The sequence below is a fragment of the Nematostella vectensis genome, chromosome 13, assembly GCF_932526225.1.
Source record: "Nematostella vectensis chromosome 13, jaNemVect1.1, whole genome shotgun sequence".
Classification (NCBI taxonomy): Eukaryota; Metazoa; Cnidaria; class Anthozoa; order Actiniaria; family Edwardsiidae; genus Nematostella; species Nematostella vectensis.
Window position 1 is genome coordinate 10,042,417 of NC_064046.1, and position 22,358 is coordinate 10,064,774.

At 40.2% G+C, this 22,358-nt stretch overlaps 1 protein-coding gene and 1 long non-coding RNA gene across 3 annotated transcripts in view; one reads left to right on the forward strand and one right to left on the reverse strand.

Annotated features, from left to right (window-relative positions):
* Positions 1-19,346, forward strand: part of LOC5513818 (lactadherin) — a 46,524-nt gene extending 27,178 nt beyond the window's left edge. Inside the window, exons 2-6 of the mRNA XM_048720679.1 lie at positions 6,813-6,844; positions 16,249-16,468; positions 17,067-17,239; positions 17,763-18,097; positions 18,716-19,346. Of these exons, the coding sequence (XP_048576636.1) occupies positions 16,263-16,468; positions 17,067-17,239; positions 17,763-18,097; positions 18,716-18,856 (855 nt within the window). The 5' untranslated portion in view covers positions 6,813-6,844; positions 16,249-16,262 and the 3' untranslated portion in view covers positions 18,857-19,346. The remainder of the gene's footprint in view (positions 1-6,812; positions 6,845-16,248; positions 16,469-17,066; positions 17,240-17,762; positions 18,098-18,715) is intronic.
* On the reverse strand, positions 1,898-15,559 carry LOC125559007. Of its 2 annotated transcripts, none has more exons than XR_007306250.1 (2): positions 15,301-15,559; positions 1,898-2,215 (listed from the first exon to the last, which is right to left on the reverse strand). It is a non-coding gene; the product is annotated as an uncharacterized LOC125559007 (long non-coding RNA). The 2 variants fall into 2 exon arrangements; XR_007306251.1 differs by lacking the exon at positions 15,301-15,559 and adding an exon at positions 11,496-13,000.
* Positions 19,347-22,358: the final 3,012 nt, after the last annotated feature.

Sequence of the window (22,358 nt, forward strand, 5' to 3'; positions counted from 1 at the left end):
TTGTTCTCTTCTTTTTGTACATGTTCGGAGGATTCAAAGGATCCAGGAACGGGACAGAGGGTGCGTTGAGCGATAAAACTTTGAGAGGATGAAAAACTGCTATGTTTCGTAAATCTAGTGGTGTTTTTCTCGCTGGAAACGTTTAAAAATTAATTCAATTTATTCAAATTTCATATTATATTACAATGATGTCACGGAAAACGCGGCGTTGCGTGACGCAACGAGATGAGGAGCTTAACGTAGACTATCTATAACAAGATGGCGGACCATAGCAAGTTTTGAATATTTGGCACAGAGTTACAAAACAAGACCAAGCATAATAATAGTAAAGTAGCTATTGGGCAAAAATGGCCATTCGATATTCGACGGAGGAGTGTTAATACATTCCAAGAGAAACACAGCATTTTTAACATTTGAAAGGTGGATAATTTGAGAATAATGCTACTTATAGATATATAGATGGACTATATAGATGGAATTTTTAACATTTAAGAAGGTAGAAAGAAAACCCTTTCCAATAGGGCTAAGAGTGAGAAACAGTCTTTGCTGGAATAGGTCCATACAAGTCTTTCCTACCCCCACTAAAATGTTTAAATTTTTTTTTCAATTTAACTATTTTGCGAGGTCAGTTGCGTTCGATATGTTGCTCGACTGTTTTAAATGTTTTATCTTTATGAATGTTTGATATCAAATGGCGAGAGGGTTGGTATCTACTCCGTTCTAGTACAATAAGAGAATACTTTCAGCCTGACCAGCAATAGCACAAAGTACCTAAAAGAGAGGGGCTATGCGATCTTTTAAAGTTTGACAGTAACTTGTAAAGTTTCTGAAAAAATAAAGAACCTACACTCGTCTCAACATTGTGTCAGTGTCTCATTCACTACATGGAATTGATGATAACATATTTTAGAGAAAAAGTGGATTTGAGAACATAAAAATAAATAGAAAGGCTTGACTCTTTAATGTTTTGGTTCTGCTCTTGGTGATGCGTAAATCATCAATCCGAAATAAGCCCCAAAATGCCTACAATAACGGCTTCCTTACCCCCGACTCCATACTCACGACTCCATATCCACGACTACATACCCACGACTCCATACTCACACCCACGACTCCATACTCACCACTCCATACCCACGACTTCATACCCACACCTACGACTCCATACTCACGACTCCATATCCACGACTACATACCCACGACTCCATACTCATACCTACGATTCCATATCCACACCAACGACTCCATACTCACCACTCCATATCAACGACTCCATACACACACCCACAACTCCATAAAACCCACACCTACGACTCCATACTCACGACTCCATATCCACACCTACGACTCTGTATCCACACTTACGACTCCATACTCACCACTCCATATCCACTACTCCATATCCACACCAACGGCTCCATACCCACGACTCAATACGTACACCTAAAATGGGAAGATTCCCACTGCGAACCCAGGCTTAATGTAGAGCGTTTAAATATTGGGGGTTCTTTAAGAAATTAAGACCAAAATAAATTTGTTAGGACGTCAAAAGAACGAAATTTGGACAAACAAAATTAAACATATTTTATATCACGCCGGCTCACGAGAAATATAGTACCCCACTGGACGCAGAAAGTACCAATAAATCTCATAAGACAGACTGAGACTTACAGATATAGAACAACAAAACAGTGTCTAAAAGCGATACCTCCTACCACAGCATTTTTGAAGGTGATCAGTTTAAAACAGGAGAGTGCAACCAAAAAAGAAATAGCTTAATTTGTTTGGGAAGCAACAAAAATAAGGGAAAGTGCTTTGTAATGAGACTTATAATGACATCGCTACAAATTACGACGATAAAGAATATATTGTGAATAGGAATATCAATGGAAACCAATTGTTTTTTTTCTTGTTTATTTTCAAAGATTTGTAAGAGTTGTGCCGTCAAAGGAAACCATTTCTTCTGTAAGTGAGCTCTTCCCAGGCCACATGCCGCAACTCGGTTCATATCCTAGCACAGGATACCCGGTAGGACACCTGGAACTTGACAGACGCCACTATCAGAATGTTTACTCTGACATCTCGATGAGCATATGGCAGTGCACGAGGTCCGCGAAATGGTTCTCGGGTTCCTTCTCAACCTCTCTTTCGTATCTTCGGAACAGCTGATCTACAATTGCTTTGTTTTCCTTATAGGTTCTTTTGTCTGAAAGACCTGGAACAAAGGGAATAGTGGATACTTAGGGCGATTTTTTTTACTCGTGATTCCGGAATGAGAATGATTAGAATAGAAAAAGCGTGCGATCGTTTATCCCGTTCTTATTCCACCCATTCTTTCTACCTGTAGCAGAATGACTCGAATACTATTCTGAACATTCTCTACCAACCATTCCCATTCCAGAATGATAGGGAAAAAACGCGCCCTTAGCAACAGTAGCAGGCAAGATTTTGGTATATTTTATGCGCAGACTACCGGTCTTCCTGTGTTAAAAGTTGTAATAGTTTCTAAGCTTTCTGGATGATAAACAAAAACTGTAGACTAGTTCACAGATGTTTTTTTAAACCACTCCACTAATTTTTAAAATAAATCTGTGAAAATTGCATGGAATTGTTTTAAAAGCGATATAATTATATTCACATGATACAATGGCTACTCGAATAAGATACAATCGTTTCCTGCCTTTCATGGTTAATTTTTGTTGTTTGTGCTTTCGAGTGCTTAGCCATGTCTCAAATAAGCTTATTAGTGAAAATTGCAATAGCTGGGTTATTTATGTTTAAGCAACACAATGCTTACTTGAACTCCCCATCCTCGTGATGAGTTTGTGTTCTTTTTTGTGCAAGTAAGTCTCGAGTAAGCTTTTCGTGTTTGAAGTTGTACGTGATGCGCTGTCAAACCATGCAAATATTCGCACTTTACCAAATTCCCGCTCATTTTGTATTTTCTTTGATTCCTCTCTCCTGAGGGCCTGATACTCAGGCTATTGATATATTGAAGACATTTAGGCACAGTATTGGCACTGCATCCAGCTTTTTAAGTCCAGCAGAGATCGAATCTAAACAAAATGTGTTTTTTTGTTACGACATTGTTTGGAGCAAGAAAAACTGTCCCTTTTCACTGAGCGCATACTTACTGAACAGAGCACAGGATGCGACGGAGACGCACTAAGGGGGGGGGGGGGGGGGGGTAAGAAGCGGGTACTGATACCGAGTATCTCTTGGCATATCCTAAACCATTCATACTTACTCCTCAGTAAAGTTGTTCAGCGCGATGAAAGATTGAGACCCGGGGACAGGGGTTTGTGAAGTGTTGTAGGAATAAATTGGCTTTCTTGCTAAACAGCCAAATAGTACCGAATAAAACTAAGGAAGGAGAAGGATTTAAGAGAAACAAAATGGAGGATTGCGAGATTCAAGGTTTACAGAATCTTTCTACATTTGTAATTAAAAAAAACATCTGCAAGAAAACTTATTCCTCGGATTAAGAGGTTCCTTGATGCTTACTAATACTAGTTTTGAACAGTGTATTTCTCTCCGGTCGAATCATGCATTTATTTCTCAACCGTTAAATTGCTTTAGTTGTGGTTGGGGGGATAAAATTAGGTGAAAACTCTTTTGTCATTTCTTCTACGACCGCTTCGGTACATTGCGTGTGATAGCGCTTCAGCCATGTCTGGAGCAATATCAGTTTATCTTGATAAAAAAAAGGTATTGGGCCATAGCCAGCATGAGGCAAGTGAGACACTCGCCTCGGTAAAATTTTGATGTTTAGTATTTCACAATTTAAAAGTATGAGATAAAACACCTGCTTTTGATGGAGTTATCATCCAGTAACTAGCTTTGCCTCGGTACACCTTTCTTTTGGGGTTTTCTTTTATTGTAATTTTCTTTGTATTTCTCTTATTTCTTACAATGCGAGATTGTCATAGTCCGATGGCCTCAGTTTTAGGAACTAAACGAATTCTTAGCGTTAGGGAGTAACGGTTCTAAAACTGCAGATATTATTCATCCATATTCCCTCGATTACCCCCTGACGACATCAGTTTTTTTTAGAAAATTGCTTTTCGATTCAAAGGTAGTGGAAATTTAGTTCTAATTTGTCTTGAGGGAAACCAAAGAAACGTAAAGGGTTTGATTTTTATGGAATTCGGCTATACATATTTGGGACTGTAGCGCTGTCGCAACACAAATGATAAATTGTAGAGGGACCTAACTAACTTCGTCACACATTGTAAAGAAATTTCGAATGAATTATTAAGAGGTTTGTTTTAACCATTAAACAACGTCTTTATGACATTATTTTCCCGATGATAGAGAAACTGAGAGCAGCATTCATCCCATTGCCGGTAAGTGCGAACGCCAGATAGTAAAATTGAGATTTAGTGTTAAAATTTAAGTTGATGATCACAAATCAAAGCTAAGCTAAAAAAATCAAAATGGGTTAAGATTATTTTTGTTTTACTTTAAGGGGTTTGTTTTGAAGTGATTTTTGATCAACTTAAAATGAGAAAATGTAGAAATTTTGTTCCAGGAGTTTTGCCGGCCTCTTTGCACAAAAGGGGATAGTTAATATGTAGTAAAAGGAAGAAAGGGCTAAAATATGTAAAACGTTGTTAGTTTTCTTGAAAAAGTCACATCTTTTAAATGGAGTACTTGAAGGTCTTTGGTCTTTAGAGATCTTACCAATAAAAGTTTTTGTCATCATAGCAATATCTAGCAAGAAAGCACAATTTCCATTGGCTGTTTTCAAGATTTCTTCACTTATTTGTTTTCCAGTATTCAATGAGAACAATAAAAAAAGTGTTGCTAACTACGGCATTTTGCACCTTATCCTTTTCTCAATTCAAACTCAGAAATTGCCTTGACTTTTGCACGACTTTTTGGGGTCAATCGAGTTTTCTATACAATCTATTCCTTATAACATCTTTCTCCTTCATCAGGAAGAAGAGTAATATGAAAATTCGCTCAAGGTTATGTTGTCAGTGAAAGAAAACATTCGAATAACGCAGCATAAACGCTTCGTATTTCAAATGATCTAAAGCTACGAATAAGTAGTTATCGGGATCACTAAAGGCATTTCAGGTTGGTTTATTTAAAGAAAGCGAAGCCAAATAGCAAAAAGAGAAAAGAAAATGCATCAATTTTGGGTGAGGAGGGTCCAATGCAAGATTGTCATAGACCGATGGCTTTAATTTTGAAAACTAAAACGAATTATCAGCGGTAGGGAGTAACGGTCCCAAAACTGCAGGATATTCTTCATCCATTCCCTCGATTACCCCCTGACGACATCAGTTTTATACGAAAATTTGCTCATCGTTTCATAGCCAGTGGAAATTTAGTTCTAATTTGTCTTGAGAGGGACCAAACGTAAAGGGTTTGATTATTATGGAAGTCGGCTATAGATATTGACTTTGTAGCGTTGCCTATACACTAGGATAAATTGTAGAGGGACTTAACTTAAACTTCGTCACACGTTGTACAAAAAAAACTTGAATGAATTATTAAAAGGTTGTTTTTAACCACGAAACAAAGTCTTAATGACATTATTCTTCCGATTATAGAGAACCTGAGAGCAGCATTCATCCCATCGCCGGTAAGTGCGAACGTTAGATGGTAAAATTGAAATTTAGTTTTAAGATTTAAGTTGATGATCACAAATCGAAGAGAGGCTAGAAAATCAAAATGGGTTGAGATTATTTTTGTTTTACTTTAAGGGGTTTGTTTTGAAGTGATTTTTTATCAAACTTAAAATGAGAATATAGAAATTTAGTTACAGGAGTTTTTACCGATTTTTACTCTCCTTTTGCACAAAAGGGGATAATTAATATTTAGTAAAACGAAGAAAGTGCTAAAATTTGTAAAACGGTGATAGTTTTCTTGAAAAAGTCACATTTTTTAACATGAAGTACTTGAAGGTCTTCGGTCTTTAGCGATCTTACCAATAAAAGTTTCTGTCATCCTAGCATTATCTAGCAAGAAAGCACAATTTCCATTGGCTGTTTTCAAGATTTCTTCACTTATTTGTTTTCCAGTATTCAATGAGAACAATAAAAAAAGTGTTGCTAACTACGGCATTTTACACCTTATCCTTTTCTCAATTCAAACTCAGAAATTGTTTTGAAGTTTGCACGACTTTTTGGGGTCAATCGAGTTTTCTTTACAATCTATTCCTTATAACATCTTTCTCCTCCATCAGGAAGAAGAGTAATTTGAAAATTTGCTCAAGGTTTTGTTGTCAGTGAAAGAAAACATTCGAATAACGCAGCCTAAACGCTTCGTATTTCAAATGATCTAAAGCTAGTTATCGGGATCACTAAAGGCATTTCAGGTTGGTTTATTTAAAAAAAGCGAAGCCGAATAGCAAAAAAAAAAAAAAAAGAAAATGCATCAATTTTGGGTGAGGAGGGTCCAATGCAAGATTGTCATAGACCGATGGCTTTAATTTTGAAAACTAAAACGAATTATCAGCGGTAGGGAGTAACGGTCCCAAAACTGCAGGATATTCTTCATCCATTCCCTCGATTACCCCCTGACGACATCAGTTTTATACGAAAATTTGCTCATCGTTTCATAGCCAGTGGAAATTTAGTTCTAATTTGTCTTGAGAGGGACCAAACGTAAAGGGTTTGATTATTATGGAAGTCGGCTATAGATATTGACTTTGTAGCGTTGCCTATACACTAGGATAAATTGTAGAGGGACTTAACTTAAACTTCGTCACACGTTGTACAAAAAAAACTTGAATAAATTATTAAAAGGTAATTTTTTAACCACGAAACAAAGTCTTAATGACATTATTCTTCCGATTATAGAGAAACTGAGAGCAGCATTCATCCCATCGCCGGTAAGTGCGAACGTTAGATGGTAAAATTGAAATTTAGTTTTTGTAGTAGAAGGTATGCCTCTAAACTGAGGCTTTAATCAACATAAATCTACAGCTTGTAAAACTAAACCGAAAACTAAGCAAGATGGCTGCCCCTCGAGATTCTATGGGGTAAAACCGCTGTACAACAATAAACATAACACAGGCAGCCCAACACGTAATGTTCAAGGTTCTTAACATACATAAATACTACATTCACCCCTCTGTTAGAGGTTAAGTCTGAGCACGGGGGCATTCAATGTTCAAGGTTCTTAACGTAACATAAATACTACATTCACCCCTCGGTTAGAGGTTAAGTCTGTCCACTGGACGTCGGGTCCTCTCCGAACGTCGCAAGGGAGGCTGCCCATCAAGACCTGTACTGACCTGTGGCACTTCTTCGCCCACACCTATCTCCACTTCTATCTCCGAGGAAGGTGGAGAACTACCAGTAGCAGGGTGATGCTCACCTGGAACAGTAGGCTTAACTTGAGGGAGTGGGTACATTGTTGGTACTTCACCTTTGGGGGCAAGATGCTTGGTAGAGACTGTTGTTTCTCGGCCGTCTGGATAGCGCACATGGGCGTAGTGAGGATTCGCCTGAAGCAATTCCACCTCATCAACTAACGGATCTGTCTTGCTTGCACGGACGTGACGCTTGAGTAGGACCGGTCCAGGCTCACTCATCCATGTTGGGATGGAAGATCCGGAAGAGGATCGCCTGGGAAAACCGAAGAATCGCTCATGGGGTGTCTCATTGGTAGCCGTGCACAACAGAGAACGAATGGAGTGTAGAACATCAGGGAGGACTTCTTGCCAGCGCTTTACTGGCAGATTCTTAGACTTCAGGGATGCTGAAATTGCCTTCCATACCACTCCATTATACCTCTCCACTTGCCCATTGCCTACGGGATTGTAAGCAGTTGTCCTGCTTGTGGCTACCCCTTTTTCATTCAGGAAGTCTCGCAGTTCCTGGCTGATCAAGGAGGAGCCCCTGTCCGAATGTACATAGGCTGGCATACCGAACATCGTAAACAAGGAGGTAAGACACTTGATCACTGTTGGTGTAGACACATCAGGACAAGGGAAGACAAAAGGGAATCTTGAATATTCATCAACCACATTGAGGAAGAACTTGTTGCCATTGTTACTTGGCAAGGGGCCCTTGAAATCAATGTTTATCCTCTCGAAAGGTTTAGTAGCCTTAATGAGAGGAACTTTGGGAGGTTGATGAAACTGTGGTTTGCATTCACAACAAACTGGACACTTACTTGTCATGCTCTTGATCTCCTCAAGGGAATAAGGGAGGTTCTTGGTGCGTACGAAGTGGTTGAGTCGGGTGACCCCTGGATGACAGAGTGACTCGTGGAGCTGGTAGAGGGGATCTTCACTCAACGTGGCGCAAGTAGCTCTGGACAGAGTGTCGGGTGGAATGTTCTCTTTACCAGGACGGTAAATGATATCGAAACTATAGCAGGAGAGTTCGATCTTCCACCGCATGATCTTATCATTCTTGATCTTCCCTTTGTGGCACTGGTCAAACATGTAAGATACTGATTTCTGGTCTGTTTTAAGAGTGAAGTGCCTCCCTGTTAGGAAGTGCCTCCAGTGTCGGACAGCTTCTACAATCGCTTGTGCCTCTTTCTCAACTGAGGCGTGCTTGAGCTCGCTGCCCTGTAAGGCTCTTGAGAAGAATGCAACTGGCCTCCCATTTTGGCTGAGAGTGGCAGCTAATGCCACCTCTGAAGCATCCGTCTCAACTTCAAATGGAATGCTTTCATCGATTGCACTAACAAAAGCTTCCTCCACCGTCTTCTTGATACTCTCAAAGGCCGCGACAGCGGGCTCGGGTAATGGAAAAACCTTGCAGGAGGTTATTGGCTTGATTCGATCCGAGTATGCGGGTATCCATTGTGAGTAGTAGGAAAACAATCCGAGGCATCTGTTCAGAGACTTTGAGTCACTTGGAACGGGTAGCTCTCGCAAAGGGCGTAGACGTTCTGGGTCTGGACTGATATTCCCTTCCTCAACCACATATCCAAGGATAGGAAGACGCCTGGTGGAGAAGATGCTCTTGTCGTTGTTATAGCAGATGTTCTTGCGCTTAGCAGCTTCAAGGAAACTCTGAAGGTTGGAATCATGCTCTTCTTGGTCTTTCCCACAGATTGTGATGTTGTCGAGATAAGGGAAGACCGCCTTGAGATTGTTCTCTTCCACAAACTTAGTCATCTCTCTCTGGAAGCAGGCCACCCCGTTGGTGACGCCGAATGGGAGTCGGCTAAACTGATACAGGTTACCTCTAGCTTCGAATGCTGTGTACGGTTTATCCTCATCTTTGAGAGGGATCTGATGATAAGCACTGCGTAGATCTATAGTGCTGAAGACTTTGTACTGGGCGATCTGGTTAACCAAGTCGGTTATTCGTGGTAATGGGAATGCGTCGAGGAGGGTAAACCTGTTGATGGTCTGTGAGTAATCAATTACTAGCCTCTTCTTGTGATTCTCATCCTTGGTTACTACAACTTGTGCTCGCCATGGAGAGCGACTGGGCTCAATGATTCCTTCATTAAGCAGCCTCTTAACTTCTTCATCAATGAACGTGGAATCTTCTTGGCTGTAGCGGCGTGACTTTGTGGCAATAGGATGACAGTCTGCTGTCAGGTTTGCAAATGGCTCAGGCGGGTCTACATTCAGAGTGCTGAAGCTACAGACGGAGAGGGGCGGTTCGGAGCCCTTGTACTGGAAGATGACACTTTCGTGCTTTGACTGAAAGTCTACTCCTAATATGAGGTCTGCACATAGCCCAGGGAGTACAGAAAACTTAAGGCCTTCATATCTCCGTCCTTGGTAGGTAAGATCAACTGTGCAAGTACCACTAACCTTGATGGCGCCTGTCGAGGAGGTTGCCATGGATACGGTACTAGATGAGGGCTGGACTGTCAGACTTGCTTGCTCTACTAGACTGGGATGGATATAGCTTCCACTACTCCCACTGTCAAACAGGGCCTTGACTTGCAATCCTTGGATATTGACGACACCACATGATTTAGAGAGGGATTCTGGTGGGTTAGCTGTCAATGTGGCGAGTATCGGGGACCAAGTTGCTGCCGAAACTCTTTCTTTTGGAACCGCCTTTCCTTTACAAACTTTAGCAAAATGGCCTTTCTTTTGACACTTGTTGCAAATAGCCTCCAGGGCAGGACACTTCGGTCGAGGGTGTTTCTTGTTTCCACAGAAAAAGCAAGTAGCTTTATCGGGTTTCATTGTAGCTACAGTAGACTCGTCAGGCTGTTCTGCTGACAATGAGGTGCTGTTACAAGGTAGTGCTGCATTTATAGGTATCTGTGGTGCTCCATATGATTCTGAACTCCTCATAGCTGACTCCAGAGCTCGAGCCTGGTCAAACATGGTCTTTAGATCAAGTGTTTTGTTCTCCAACAATCGTTGCCTGATTGTGTTGGATTGCAGACCTGTAATAAACGCATCCCGTATGCTCTCTTCGCTGTACTGCGCTGCGGTTACACTCTTAAAATCACAGTCCTTACTCAGTGTTTTCAGAGCTTGCAAGTACTCATCTAAGCTTTCCGATGGTTGCTGGCGTCTCGTTGCAAGTAGATGGCGAGCGAAGATCTCATTCCGTGGTCTAACATAAAGGGCTTGTAGCGCCTCAATTGCTGCATCGTATTCCGTACAATCTTCGATGTGTTGGAAGAGTGTTGGAGAAACAAAGTTAGTTAAAACGGTCAACTTGTCCAGGCCCGTCTGAGGTAGAACTTGTACGAAATTCTCGAAGGTCCTTTTCCAATGGAGCCATTCCTTCTGGGCCGTGCTGCTATTTGGATCGGTTTCTAGGCGTTCAGGACGCAGTACTTTATCCATGGGACTTCAGAAAATATGTTGATTAAATTGTAGTAGAAGGTATGCCTCTAAACTGAGGCTTTAATCAACATAAATCTACAGCTTGTAAAACTAAACCGAAAACTAAGCAAGATGGCTGCCCCTCGAGATTCTATGGGGTAAAACCGCTGTACAACAATAAACATAACACAGGCAGCCCAACACGTAATGTTCAAGGTTCTTAACATACATAAATACTACAGTTTTAAGATTTAAGTTGATGATCACAAATCGAAGCGAGGCTAGAAAATCAAAATGGGTTGAGATTATTTTTGTTTTACTTTAAGGGGTTTGTTTTGAAGTGATTTTTTATCAAACTTAAAATGAGAATGTAGAAATTTAGTTACAGGAGTTTTTACCGATTTTTACTCTCCTTTTGCACAAAAGGGGATAATTAATATTTAGTAAAATGAAGAAAAAGTGCTAAAATTTGTAAAACGGTGATAGTTTTCTTGAAAAAGTCACATTTTTTAACATGAAGAACTTGAAGGTCTTCGGTCTTTAGCGATCTTACCAATAAAAGTTTCTGTCATCGTAGCAATATCTAGCAAGAAAGCAAAATTTTTATTGGCTGTTTTGGGGAGGCTTTCACAAAATTTTGGATTGTGCTTGGAGTAAGTTTCAAGATTTCTTCACCTATTTGTTTTCCAGTATTCAATGAGAACAATAACAAAGATGTTTCTTACTACAGCATTTAACACCTTTCATTTTCTCAATTTTATAACCCAGAAATTACCTTTGACTTTTACATGACTTTTAGGATTTTCTTTTTACTCCTCTCCTTAACTTCTTCCTCCTTCATTAGGAAGAAGAGTTGTAATGTTTAGTTATTCACGAGTCAGACAAACGACCGCCTGGTGAGCATAGCGTGACATATCATTCCATCTTTCCCTTTAAGAAAAAATATCATAAACTAAATAACAACTGTAACGAAGTCTAATGGACTCAACAACAACTAATGCTCAGTGTTCAGAAATATTCATGTTCTATTAAACATGTCTAGATTTCTTCAATGAGTCTTTGTGGTTTGTTAATTTGTCTCTGAGATCTAGGCACGACTGGATCTTTATCAACAACAGTACCTTTCTAAGGTGTATTTACCACCTGTTGTGTCTTGCTTTCTAGACTCATCCCAGCATTTGACTCAGCATCAACAGTTACTGGAAGCTCTTCAAACTTATCCTTTGTGGGTAGTAGGTGGATACTATTTCTCACATAGACTTAACCATCCTCTGACTTAATTTTGTAAGAGCAATCTGTCAGTTTCTTACAGATAACAGCTTTCTTGCTCCAGCAATTCTTTTCACGCATTCTTACCGTCTCGTTTTTATCTAACGGTCTCAATGGTTTAGACTTAATATCATAGAACTGTTTCTGTTTAAGTCTTTCTTGTTTTGCACGAAGACATGTTTGTGGCTTATAGTGTGAAGCACTTGGTAGCTTTGTTCTCAACTTGTGATTCATCAAAGTTCAGCAGGAGACTTTCCACAAGCTAAGTGTGTTTCTGTAGGCGAACAATACCAAATATGTATCCTGACTTTTTAAGTAAGTTTTCTACAATCGGAACTCCTTTCTCTGCTTGTCCATTTCCTTTGGGGTAGTATGGATCAGAAAAAGTATGTACAATTCCATATGACTTCACAAAAGCATCAAATTCATTACATATGAATTGTGGTCCGCCATCTGCTAAAATAGTGCGAGGAATTCCGTGCCTTGCAAAGAATGATTTCATGTGGTTGACAACTGCGGTTGTTTTTGTTTTACCACTCAGCAGTGCTACTTCAGGATAGTTTGACATATAGTCTATCACAAGTAAATAGTCCTTACCGTCAAGTTGGAAGAGGTCAGCACCTACTTTCATCCATGGTTCATTTGGTACCTCATGTGGCTCAAGAGGTTATTTCTGTTGTTGGTGTCTGTATTTCTGACAAACTCCACACTTGCTTACCAGATTCTCTATATCTTTATTCATGTTTGGCCAGTAAAGAAATTTTCGAGCCCTTCGTCTGCATTTCTCAATGCCCATGTGGCCTTCGTGGACAATGCTTAACATGTCTTGTCTTAGAGCTGTGGGAATAACAATCCTTATTACCTTTAGTATCACACCATCAACTACAGTTAACTTACCACGGAAGTGATAGTATGGCTTGGGAAATGGCCCTTGTTCCCAACCACAGTTCAAATCCTTGATTACATCTTGTAGTTCTCTGTCTGCTGCAGTTGCATCGGCTTTCCATCTGTTCTCTGTCACTGGAAGAGAAGCTTTGATCATATTTTAATATGATCAAAGCTTCTCTTCCAGTGAGAGAGAACAGATGGAAAGCCGATGCAACTGCATGTATTTCAACCTCATTATCGATATCACTAGTGGTGTTAGTTTCTGTGAGGCTAGCTCTTGACAATGTATCAGCTACAATAAGGAACTTTCCTGGTAGGTATTCAAATTGAAGAACATATCTTTGCAGTCGTAACATGAGTCTCTGTATTCTGAGAGTGGTGTCGCTTAAATTCTTCGTAGATATGGCGATCAAGGGTTTTTGGTCGTTCTCAGCAATCACATTTGCTATGACTCCATAGATATATTCGTAAAACTTCTCATATGCAAAGACCATGCCTAGTGTCTCTTTTTCTATCTGTGCATATCTTTTCTCTGCCTGTGTCTAGTCCTTGAAGCGTATGCAACCGGCTTCCATGTTCCTTCATAGTCTTGCAATAGGACAGCTCCTAGACCATCCTTCGAAGCATCGGATGACACCTTCGTCTTTCTTAGTGGATCATGAAACTTCAACACTGGTTCAGTGGTCAGGAAGTCATTCAGCTGCTTCCACTCTGCCTCGTGTTCTGCTTCAACTGAAACTCATTTGCATCTTCTATAAGCTTCTAAGGGCTACCGTCTTGGCAGATAGATTTGGTACAAACTTGCCTAAGTAGTTGACCATTCCGAAGTATCTCTGTAGCTCGACTTTACATGTGGGTTGGGGCATGTCTTGTATAGCATTTACCTTGTCAGGATCAGTGGACTCTTTCTGTAGTGATCTTGTCACCAAGGAAAGTCAGTTCCTTGACTCTGAAACGACACTTATTCACATTGAGTTTCAACCCAACTCCCTGTGCCTTAGATAGGGTCTTACGCAATCGTTCATCATGCTCACTTACTGTGTTTCCCCATACTAATATATCATCATGAATTGATGTAACACCGTCCATGCCTTCAAACAACTGAGCAATAGTACGATGGAAAACTTCAGGAGGGCTGGAAATTCCAAATGGTACCCTTGAGAAGCAGTATCTGCCATTGGGTGTGTTAAATGTGCAGAGCTTAGAACTTTCTTCATCTAAGGGAATTTGCCAGAATCCTGATGACGCATCAAGTTTTGAAAAATATTTGGCTCCAGACATGTTTTTGTTATTTCACTTCTTGTTGGAATGCGATAGTGCTCTCTCATGTTGCACTGATTTAGATCTTTTGGATTCAAGCAAAGCCTTAGGTCACTATTTGGCTTTTCTACAATAACAAGGGAATTTACCCACTCGGTTGGTTCTTCTATCTTCTTTACAATTCCCAGCTTGGTCAACCGATTGAGCTCCTTATCTAGCCTTTCGCTCAGACTCACAGGAAATTTCCTTGCAGGATGTATAACAGGGTTAGCATCATCCTTGAGCTTAATCTTGTAACTGGAAGACACCCTATACCTTCCTTCAAATACATCAGCAAATTCATTTATTATTTCATCTTTGAATGTGTGATCGTTGTTGTCACTATAGTTGTTATCTCCAATGGTACGGTCCTTGATAACAGTATTAACCCTTGTTATTAGTTTAAACTTTTCACATGTCTCTAATCCTAAGATTGCTTGACATTCTTGAAGTACTATGACAAAAAACACTTCCTCTTTTTTTCTCTCCAGTGTATGAACTTATTGTCATCTTAGTTGGCCTCATTTGAGGCTTGTTTACTAGCTTTTTGTACTCACTAAGTTTAGTTGGGCATTTAGTTGGGCACCCGTATCCAATTTGAATTTAATCTTTGTGCCTTCTACTTGTGCCTGTATCAGCCAATCACTCTTTTTGGTTTCATGTGTTTTCTGTATTACACCTAGAAAAAGATATCTGTCCTTTACCATGTTTTCCTTTAGGTTTACTCTTATGCTTATTTAGCGCATGTTCCTCAACCACTCCTTCTTTATTCTCTAGGCTTTTCATTTGAATTTTGGCAATTTCAGAGGCTTGAGAAATCTGTCAAGATCATTTTCTCTCAGGAGCCTTTCTTTTACTTTCTTATCGAAAATGCCAATCACAATTTGATCTCTTATAAGGGAATTCTTAAGTATTCCAAAGTTGCACGACTGACTTTTCGTCTTGAGGTCTGTGACAAACTGTTCAAAGCTTTCACTTTCCTTCTGCATTCGTCAACGGAAAACATATCTTTCGTACGTTTCGTTCTTCTTAGGTGTGCAATATTCTTCTAATTTCTGAATAACAACATCATATTTACCTTTCTCTTCCTCTGAGAAGGTTAGGGTATTAAAAAATTCAATTACCTCTGGCCCGGCGACCGTCAAAAGCAGTGCGATTTTCTGCTCGTCTGATTTCTTGTGAACTTCTATGGCTTGAATATACAGCTCGAATCGTTGTTTAAACTTCTTCCACGCCTCGTCGACATTCCCAGTCAGATTTAGAGGATGTGGGGGCGGTATGCTATTCATTTTGACTCCTGGTACCATGTAATGTTTAGTTTTTTACGAGTCAGACAAACGACCGCATGGTGAACGTCGCCATGATGAATTTATGACACACACAGATCCCGAATGTGAATCGCGTGACATAAGTATAGCGTGACATACCAACTGTAGCGGACATACCTAGCTACGTCACCAGCGTAAGTTATGGAGTTTTTCATTGGTTAGACATTTAAAACGCATTATAATATCATCACTTTCCTATAATGCCGATGGATTAAGTCGAACTTTCTTAAAACACACAAAATAGCTAGTTCTACTTTATAAAGACATTCCGAATCGCAGCCTAAAAGTAGCTCTAGTTTTTTTTAGATCGACAAATTGCAACAGCATGTTTCTCTAGCAGCATTCAAGAATGACCTCCCTTTACCTTGAGACTTTTTGCGAGGATTTTATTTTATTACCATTTTCTTTGTGTTTTTCTTATTTCTTTCAATGCAAGATTGTCATAGACCGATGGCGTCAGTTTTTAGTACTATACGAATTCTTAGATATAGAAACTACAGATTGTAACAGAGATAACCAATATGATCTAATATTTGTCACATGATATACCACTCAAAGATTTGTCGTGAAAAACTTGTTATCACCAAATGTGTTGATAAATATGGTATCAACACCGATGACAGAGACAATATCAGATTCTTGATAATCTAGCATCACATTCGATATCATAAGACACATGGGAGGATAATGAGAAAACTCTTATATTTTATAACAAGTGGGGAAGCCTAATTTTTTTTCGTTTAGATGAACAAGACCCAATGGAGCTTATACCTCATCTCTGGCTAGCTATCCTGTTGTCATGGCAATACGCCATTGCCCAGGACTGCAGGGACTACATCTATTTCATGCCTGGGACCCAACTGCTGTACAACGTCATCGAAACAAAACAGACGACAAAAGACGAGTGCCGAGAAAGCTGCAGTGAAACCCCGCAATGCGTGTCAATCAACTATAAGCAGAAAGAGTAGGTGGAACTATGTCTCAAAGGCAACAATGAAGGTGGTGATGAAGATGAGACGTTGACGATAAATATAACGATGACGACGACAATGGCGATAACGATGACAATGACAATGGCGATGACAATGACGATGGCGATGACAATGACAATGACATGACGATGACGATGGCAACAATGACAATGACGATGATACATGACGATGACGATTGCAACAATGAAAATGACAATGTCAATGACGATGACAATGACGATGACAATGACAATAGCGATGACAATTACACGATAACAATGACGATGGCGACTACGATGGTAACGATTACAATGACAAATGACGACGAAGATGATGTGACAATAGCGATGACAATATAAGCACCTATTGTTATAAGAATGGTCCCCACCCCTAGGTTAACATAACCTAGCCAATACCAAAACCATGCTAATCTCCCAGTATCCCAGGGATTCAAAACGAAACTCTTTACCAAAACTGTTATTGCTCACCATCGCTATTAAAAACGTGTTTGGTAGTATAGTGCATTGAAAATGTTCTACAGCGCTTTGACGTTCTGCGTCTATTCCTTCTAACCTATTTTACCGCATTTAGATCGCGATGTGAGCTGAACAGCGCTTCCCACATGACACATCCGGGAATGTTAAGACCGGAAGTCGGCGCATTCTACGCTTTGGTGAAACCGCCGACAAGCTGCAGTGACAATTACTGTTCAACGGGCAAGAGATGTGTTATGACGGGGAAAGGAGTGGCGTACAGATGTGAAGGTGTGTGCTCTTGAATCTGTCGCTATTTAAATGATCTCATGTTTGCGTTCCTAAAAATGTTATCTTTTTGTTATTCTTTTTGTGTTGTGTGATTTTTTTTACCTTTGAATCCCCAGGAAGGGAGAGAGTTGTTTTGGTTGACCCATTACTGATCGAACCTTCTCAGTTTTTAGAAGGGGAAAGATCTAGGCTTGTTTAGGACTTAAGAGGTAGAAACATGTATGTTACAAAGGGCCAGTAGAATCATAAATTTTATTATCCATTTTCTTAATGTTTGAAAAAAAATGTGGAATTTTTTCTCAATCTCGATTTCGCAATTCTCTTTAAAGTGCAAACAAATGTAGACTGTACCTCACAACAAAAGTGATAAACCATGCCTTTCCAGCCTAAAATGTCGACAATAGCGTGGAAGTGGGTGCAAAAAAATCGCTCGGAAGGGAAGGAGAACAATAAACTGTACTCTATAGAAAGTGGGGATAATATGAAATAGTAAAACTCTGACATCTTTGTGCGTTATTCACAGTTTGCAAGAACGCACTTGGTATGGAATCAGGTGAGATAAGCGACTCTGCTATCACTGCGTCGAGCTACTATCTTCAGGGCGTCAACACATACTCCATGCCGTGCTATGCTCGTCTCAACAACGTTGACCAGCCTGGTATTTCTAACGGGGCGTGGCTAGCGCATAACTTTCAAGCTGGAGAATACATTGAAATCGACCTCGGGAGAAATGTGGCCGTAACTGGGGTAGCAACCCAGGGGAAACCTATCGGTTCCGACTGGGTAACCAGTTATAAGATCAGCTACAAAACCGACCTCACAGCCTGGTTTGTGGTCAAGGAGGACGGACAGGATAAGGTAGCTCTAAGTATTTGTATTCCCTAATAAACAATAGCACAGAGACTCGCCTGTGTGGCACATGAACAGACTGTGAACACCTATGCTTGAAATTTGATCTGATCCGTTTTAATCACGGTGAAATTCAATCCATTCTACAAAAAAAGGACACAATTATATTTTTATTCTTTTTAAAAATCAATTGATGTTTTCTTTAAATGATATTAGCTTTGAAAATTCAAGCCTAAGACAAAGCAAAATTGTCACTCAATCGGGTCTACGGATATAATACTGCACAAAATATTGGGGGATAGGTGAGGGGGGGACGAAACCGAGGAAGACGCCCCTCTAGTCATTTGGTTAGGGGGGCACACTTTTGATGAAATATCGTATATTGGAAGACGGGAAGAGGTCATGTTCAATACTTTAACACAAGTAGTATTCTATAATTGTGTATTGATTACAATTTCTAAGACGTATTGTCTTTACCAACACAATCTGTCATCAATAATCGCTAGTCATATTTTTTTTTGTTTCTCAATATTTCATATAAGATCCCTAGTTAGCCACACCTTTGACATAGTTTTGATTTATCATCACATAAATAATACTTTTTCCTTGCCTCTCCCCTATTTGCAGGTGTTTCCAGGCAACTCCGACAACAATACGCCCGTCTATAATTGGTTCTCATCGCCGTTTCTTGCTCGCAGAATCCGCATTGTTGTCCAAGGTTTCCTTAACATCCCAGCTCTGAGAGTAGAGCTCTTCGGGTGCAAGTAGCTGTTATATGTTTAATTGTAGCACCCCAGTGAGTTCATTATATGAAATTAAGCTAAACACAGCTGAGTAAACCTAGCCTTCGAGTGGCCGCTTACTCGCGAAGCAAATCCTATAGTAGCGTCTAACGCAACGCCGGCGATAATCTTGTTCGGTGACGTCATGGCTTTTGAAAGAAAATTATAATAATTTATGATTGGCAACTCATTTGGCAAAGTTCGTTTGGAGGTTTTGATTGGCTTAGACAACAAATGTGTGTTCTTCTCGAGCTGTTTGGATCATTTTTTCGGCGAAAACACGATACGCCTCTTCAACCTATCATCATCTATGCATAAATGCGGTAAAAAAAAGATTTGTGTGACGTACTTCTCCAAAGAGGGGCCAGCCGCCTTCTCTACCAAGCTCAAAAGGGAATCCGGCCACTCACGTGTAAGAGGGGTTTCTCAAGTTTCGAAATGAGAGGCTTTATAAAAGATAAAAATGGTAGCACAATCACGCCCCTAATGGTCATTTCTTTTAACTTTTTTTTAAATATTGTGTGTGTGTGGGGGGGGAGGGGGGGACATGCCCCAAGTGCCCCATCCCCTGCTACGGCCCAGCAATATAGAAAGCAAACAGGATTTATAGGGTAATGCACAAGGAATCGATCGAGCGCGCGATTGTTAAGACGACTACAAGAATGAATTACTTTGCCGTTATTCTTTGATTAGTTTAATCAAAATGATAGAAAAATAGAATGCATTTCTAGCAAAGTGTCTACCAAGCGAGTGAAAGATTCATTGTTTTTCCGCTGAAAAGAAATGGAGTTTGAAGAGACACTTCAGTAAGAATCTTTGACAACGAACCTTTCCAGATTTTAATCACCAGCAATCGATAGCCATTTCGCAGATTTCTAAATTAAGTTCAAATTGAGATCTGACTTTCACCCGGAAAATGAATAAATGTGGGAAGCGCGTATCACTCTTTCCCGAAATCCAGAGGAACCCAAATTAAACGTTACCTTTCACAGGCAATGATAACTAAGAGATTCGTGAGAAAAAAAAAACAATGATCTACTTAGGGTGCATTTAAACTTAGCAGAAATTATAATTGGCTATGATTAAATGATTTTGGTATGTTCTATCCTTTCTGTACCTGTTCGGAGGATTCAAAGGATCCAGGATTCTTGAAATGGGACAAAGCGTTTAGCGCGCAACACTCTTTCCCGCCATCCAGAGGGAACCCAAATTAAACGTTACCTTTCACAGGCACGAATAACTAAGAGATTCGTGAGAAAAAAGCAATGATCTACTTATGGTGCATTTAAACCCAGCAGAAATTATAATTGGCTATAATTAAATGATTTTGATATGTTATCTCCTTTCTGTACCTGTTCGGAGGATTCAAAGGATCCAGGATTCTTGAAATGGGACAAAAGGTGCATTTAGCGATAAAACTTTGAGAGGATGAAAAACTGCTATGTTTCGTGAATGTCTCATGACTACCCACTAGTTCAATATTAATCTTAACGCCAACCTCCGAAGAGATTTCAAAGTTATTTTGGATAGAGAAACGATGACAAGCGACAATGTTGTTTCGTTTTGTAGGGCAATTCTTCGAAGTGGTGTTTCGCTGGAAACGTTTAAAAATTAATTCATTTTATTCTGGTAAATAAAATTTTATATATTCATATATATTACAATTATGTCACGGAAAACGATAATGGCGGCGTTGTGTGACGCAACGAGATGAGCGGCTTTTAACGTAGATTATCTATAACAAGATGGCGGACCATAGAAGGTCCCGGATGTAAGCGGGTTTCGAATATTTAGCATAGAGTTACAAAACAAGACTAAGCATGATAATAGTAAAGTAGCAGCCATTGGCCAAAAATGGCCATTTAATATCCGACAAAGGAGCGATAATCACTCCCCAAGACAAACGGTCTATTTTTAGCATTTGAGTGGAAAATTCGAGAATAATGCTACATACACGGACTAAAAAGTTTTCTTCTTACCTCTGTAAGCAGGGAGAAACAAAACCCTTCCCACCCCCTACCAAAACTGGTTAAGAAAGGAACCGAAGCTTATTGGAACGAGCTTTGGTGAAGGTATCAGTTTATCTTCAATTTACCTATTTTCGCAAGGCCAGTTGCGTTCGATTATTGTTCGGTTCCTTTAGATGTTTTATCCTTATGAATGTTTGTTTGTTTGTTCGATATCAAATGGTGGGGAGACGGAAGGGTTGGTATCTACCCCGTTCTAGTCCAATAAGAGTATACTTTCGGCCTGACCAGCAATAGCACAAAGCACCTAAAAGAGAAGGGCATGCCATCTTTTAAAGTTCAACTTGTAAAGTTTCTGAAAAAATAAAGAACTTACACTAATATCAACATTGTTTCAGTGTCTTTCTCCTCCACTACATGGAATTGATGATAACATATTTTAGAGAAAAAAGTGGATTTGAGAACACAAATAAATAGAAAGGCTTGACTCATAAATGTTTTGGTTCTGCTCTTGGTGATGCGTAAATCATCAATCCGAAATAAGCCCCAAAATGCCTACAACAACGACTCCCTTACCCACGACTCCATACTCACGACTCCATATCCCAGACTACATATCCACGACTCCATACTCATACCTACGACTCCATATCCAAGACCACATATCCATACCAACGACTCCATATCCACGACTACATATCCACGACTCCATACTCATACCTACGACTCCATATCCACGACTACATATCCATACTAACGAGTCTATACTCATCACTCCATATCCACGACTTCATACCCATACCTACGACTCCATACTCACGACTCCATACCCATACTTACGACTCCATACTCACTAATCCAAATCCACGACTCCATATCCACACCTACGACTCCATACTCACCACTCCATATCCACGACTCCATATGCACACCTAAGACTCCATATTCACCACTCCATACCCACGATTCCATACCAACACCTACGACTCCATACTCACCACTCCATACCCACACTTACGACTCCATACTCACCACTCCATACCCACACTTACGACTCCATACTCACCACTCCATATCCACGACTCCATATCCACACCTACGACTCCATACTCACCACTCCATATGCACACCTATGACTCCATATTCACACTCCATACCCACGACTCCATACGCACACCCACGACTCCATACTCACCACTCCATACCCACGACTCCATACCCACACCTACATACCCACACCTACGACTCCATACTCACCACTCCATATCTCGACTCTATACGTACACCTACGACTTCATACCAACGACTCCATACTCACCACTCCATACCCACGACTCCATACCCACACCTACGACTCCATACTCACCACTCCATATCCCCGACTCCATATCCACACATACGACTCCATACTCACCACTCCATATCCACGACTCCATATCCACACCTACGACTCCATACTCACCACTCCATATCCACGACTCCATACACACACAAACGACTCCAAACCCACGACTCCATACT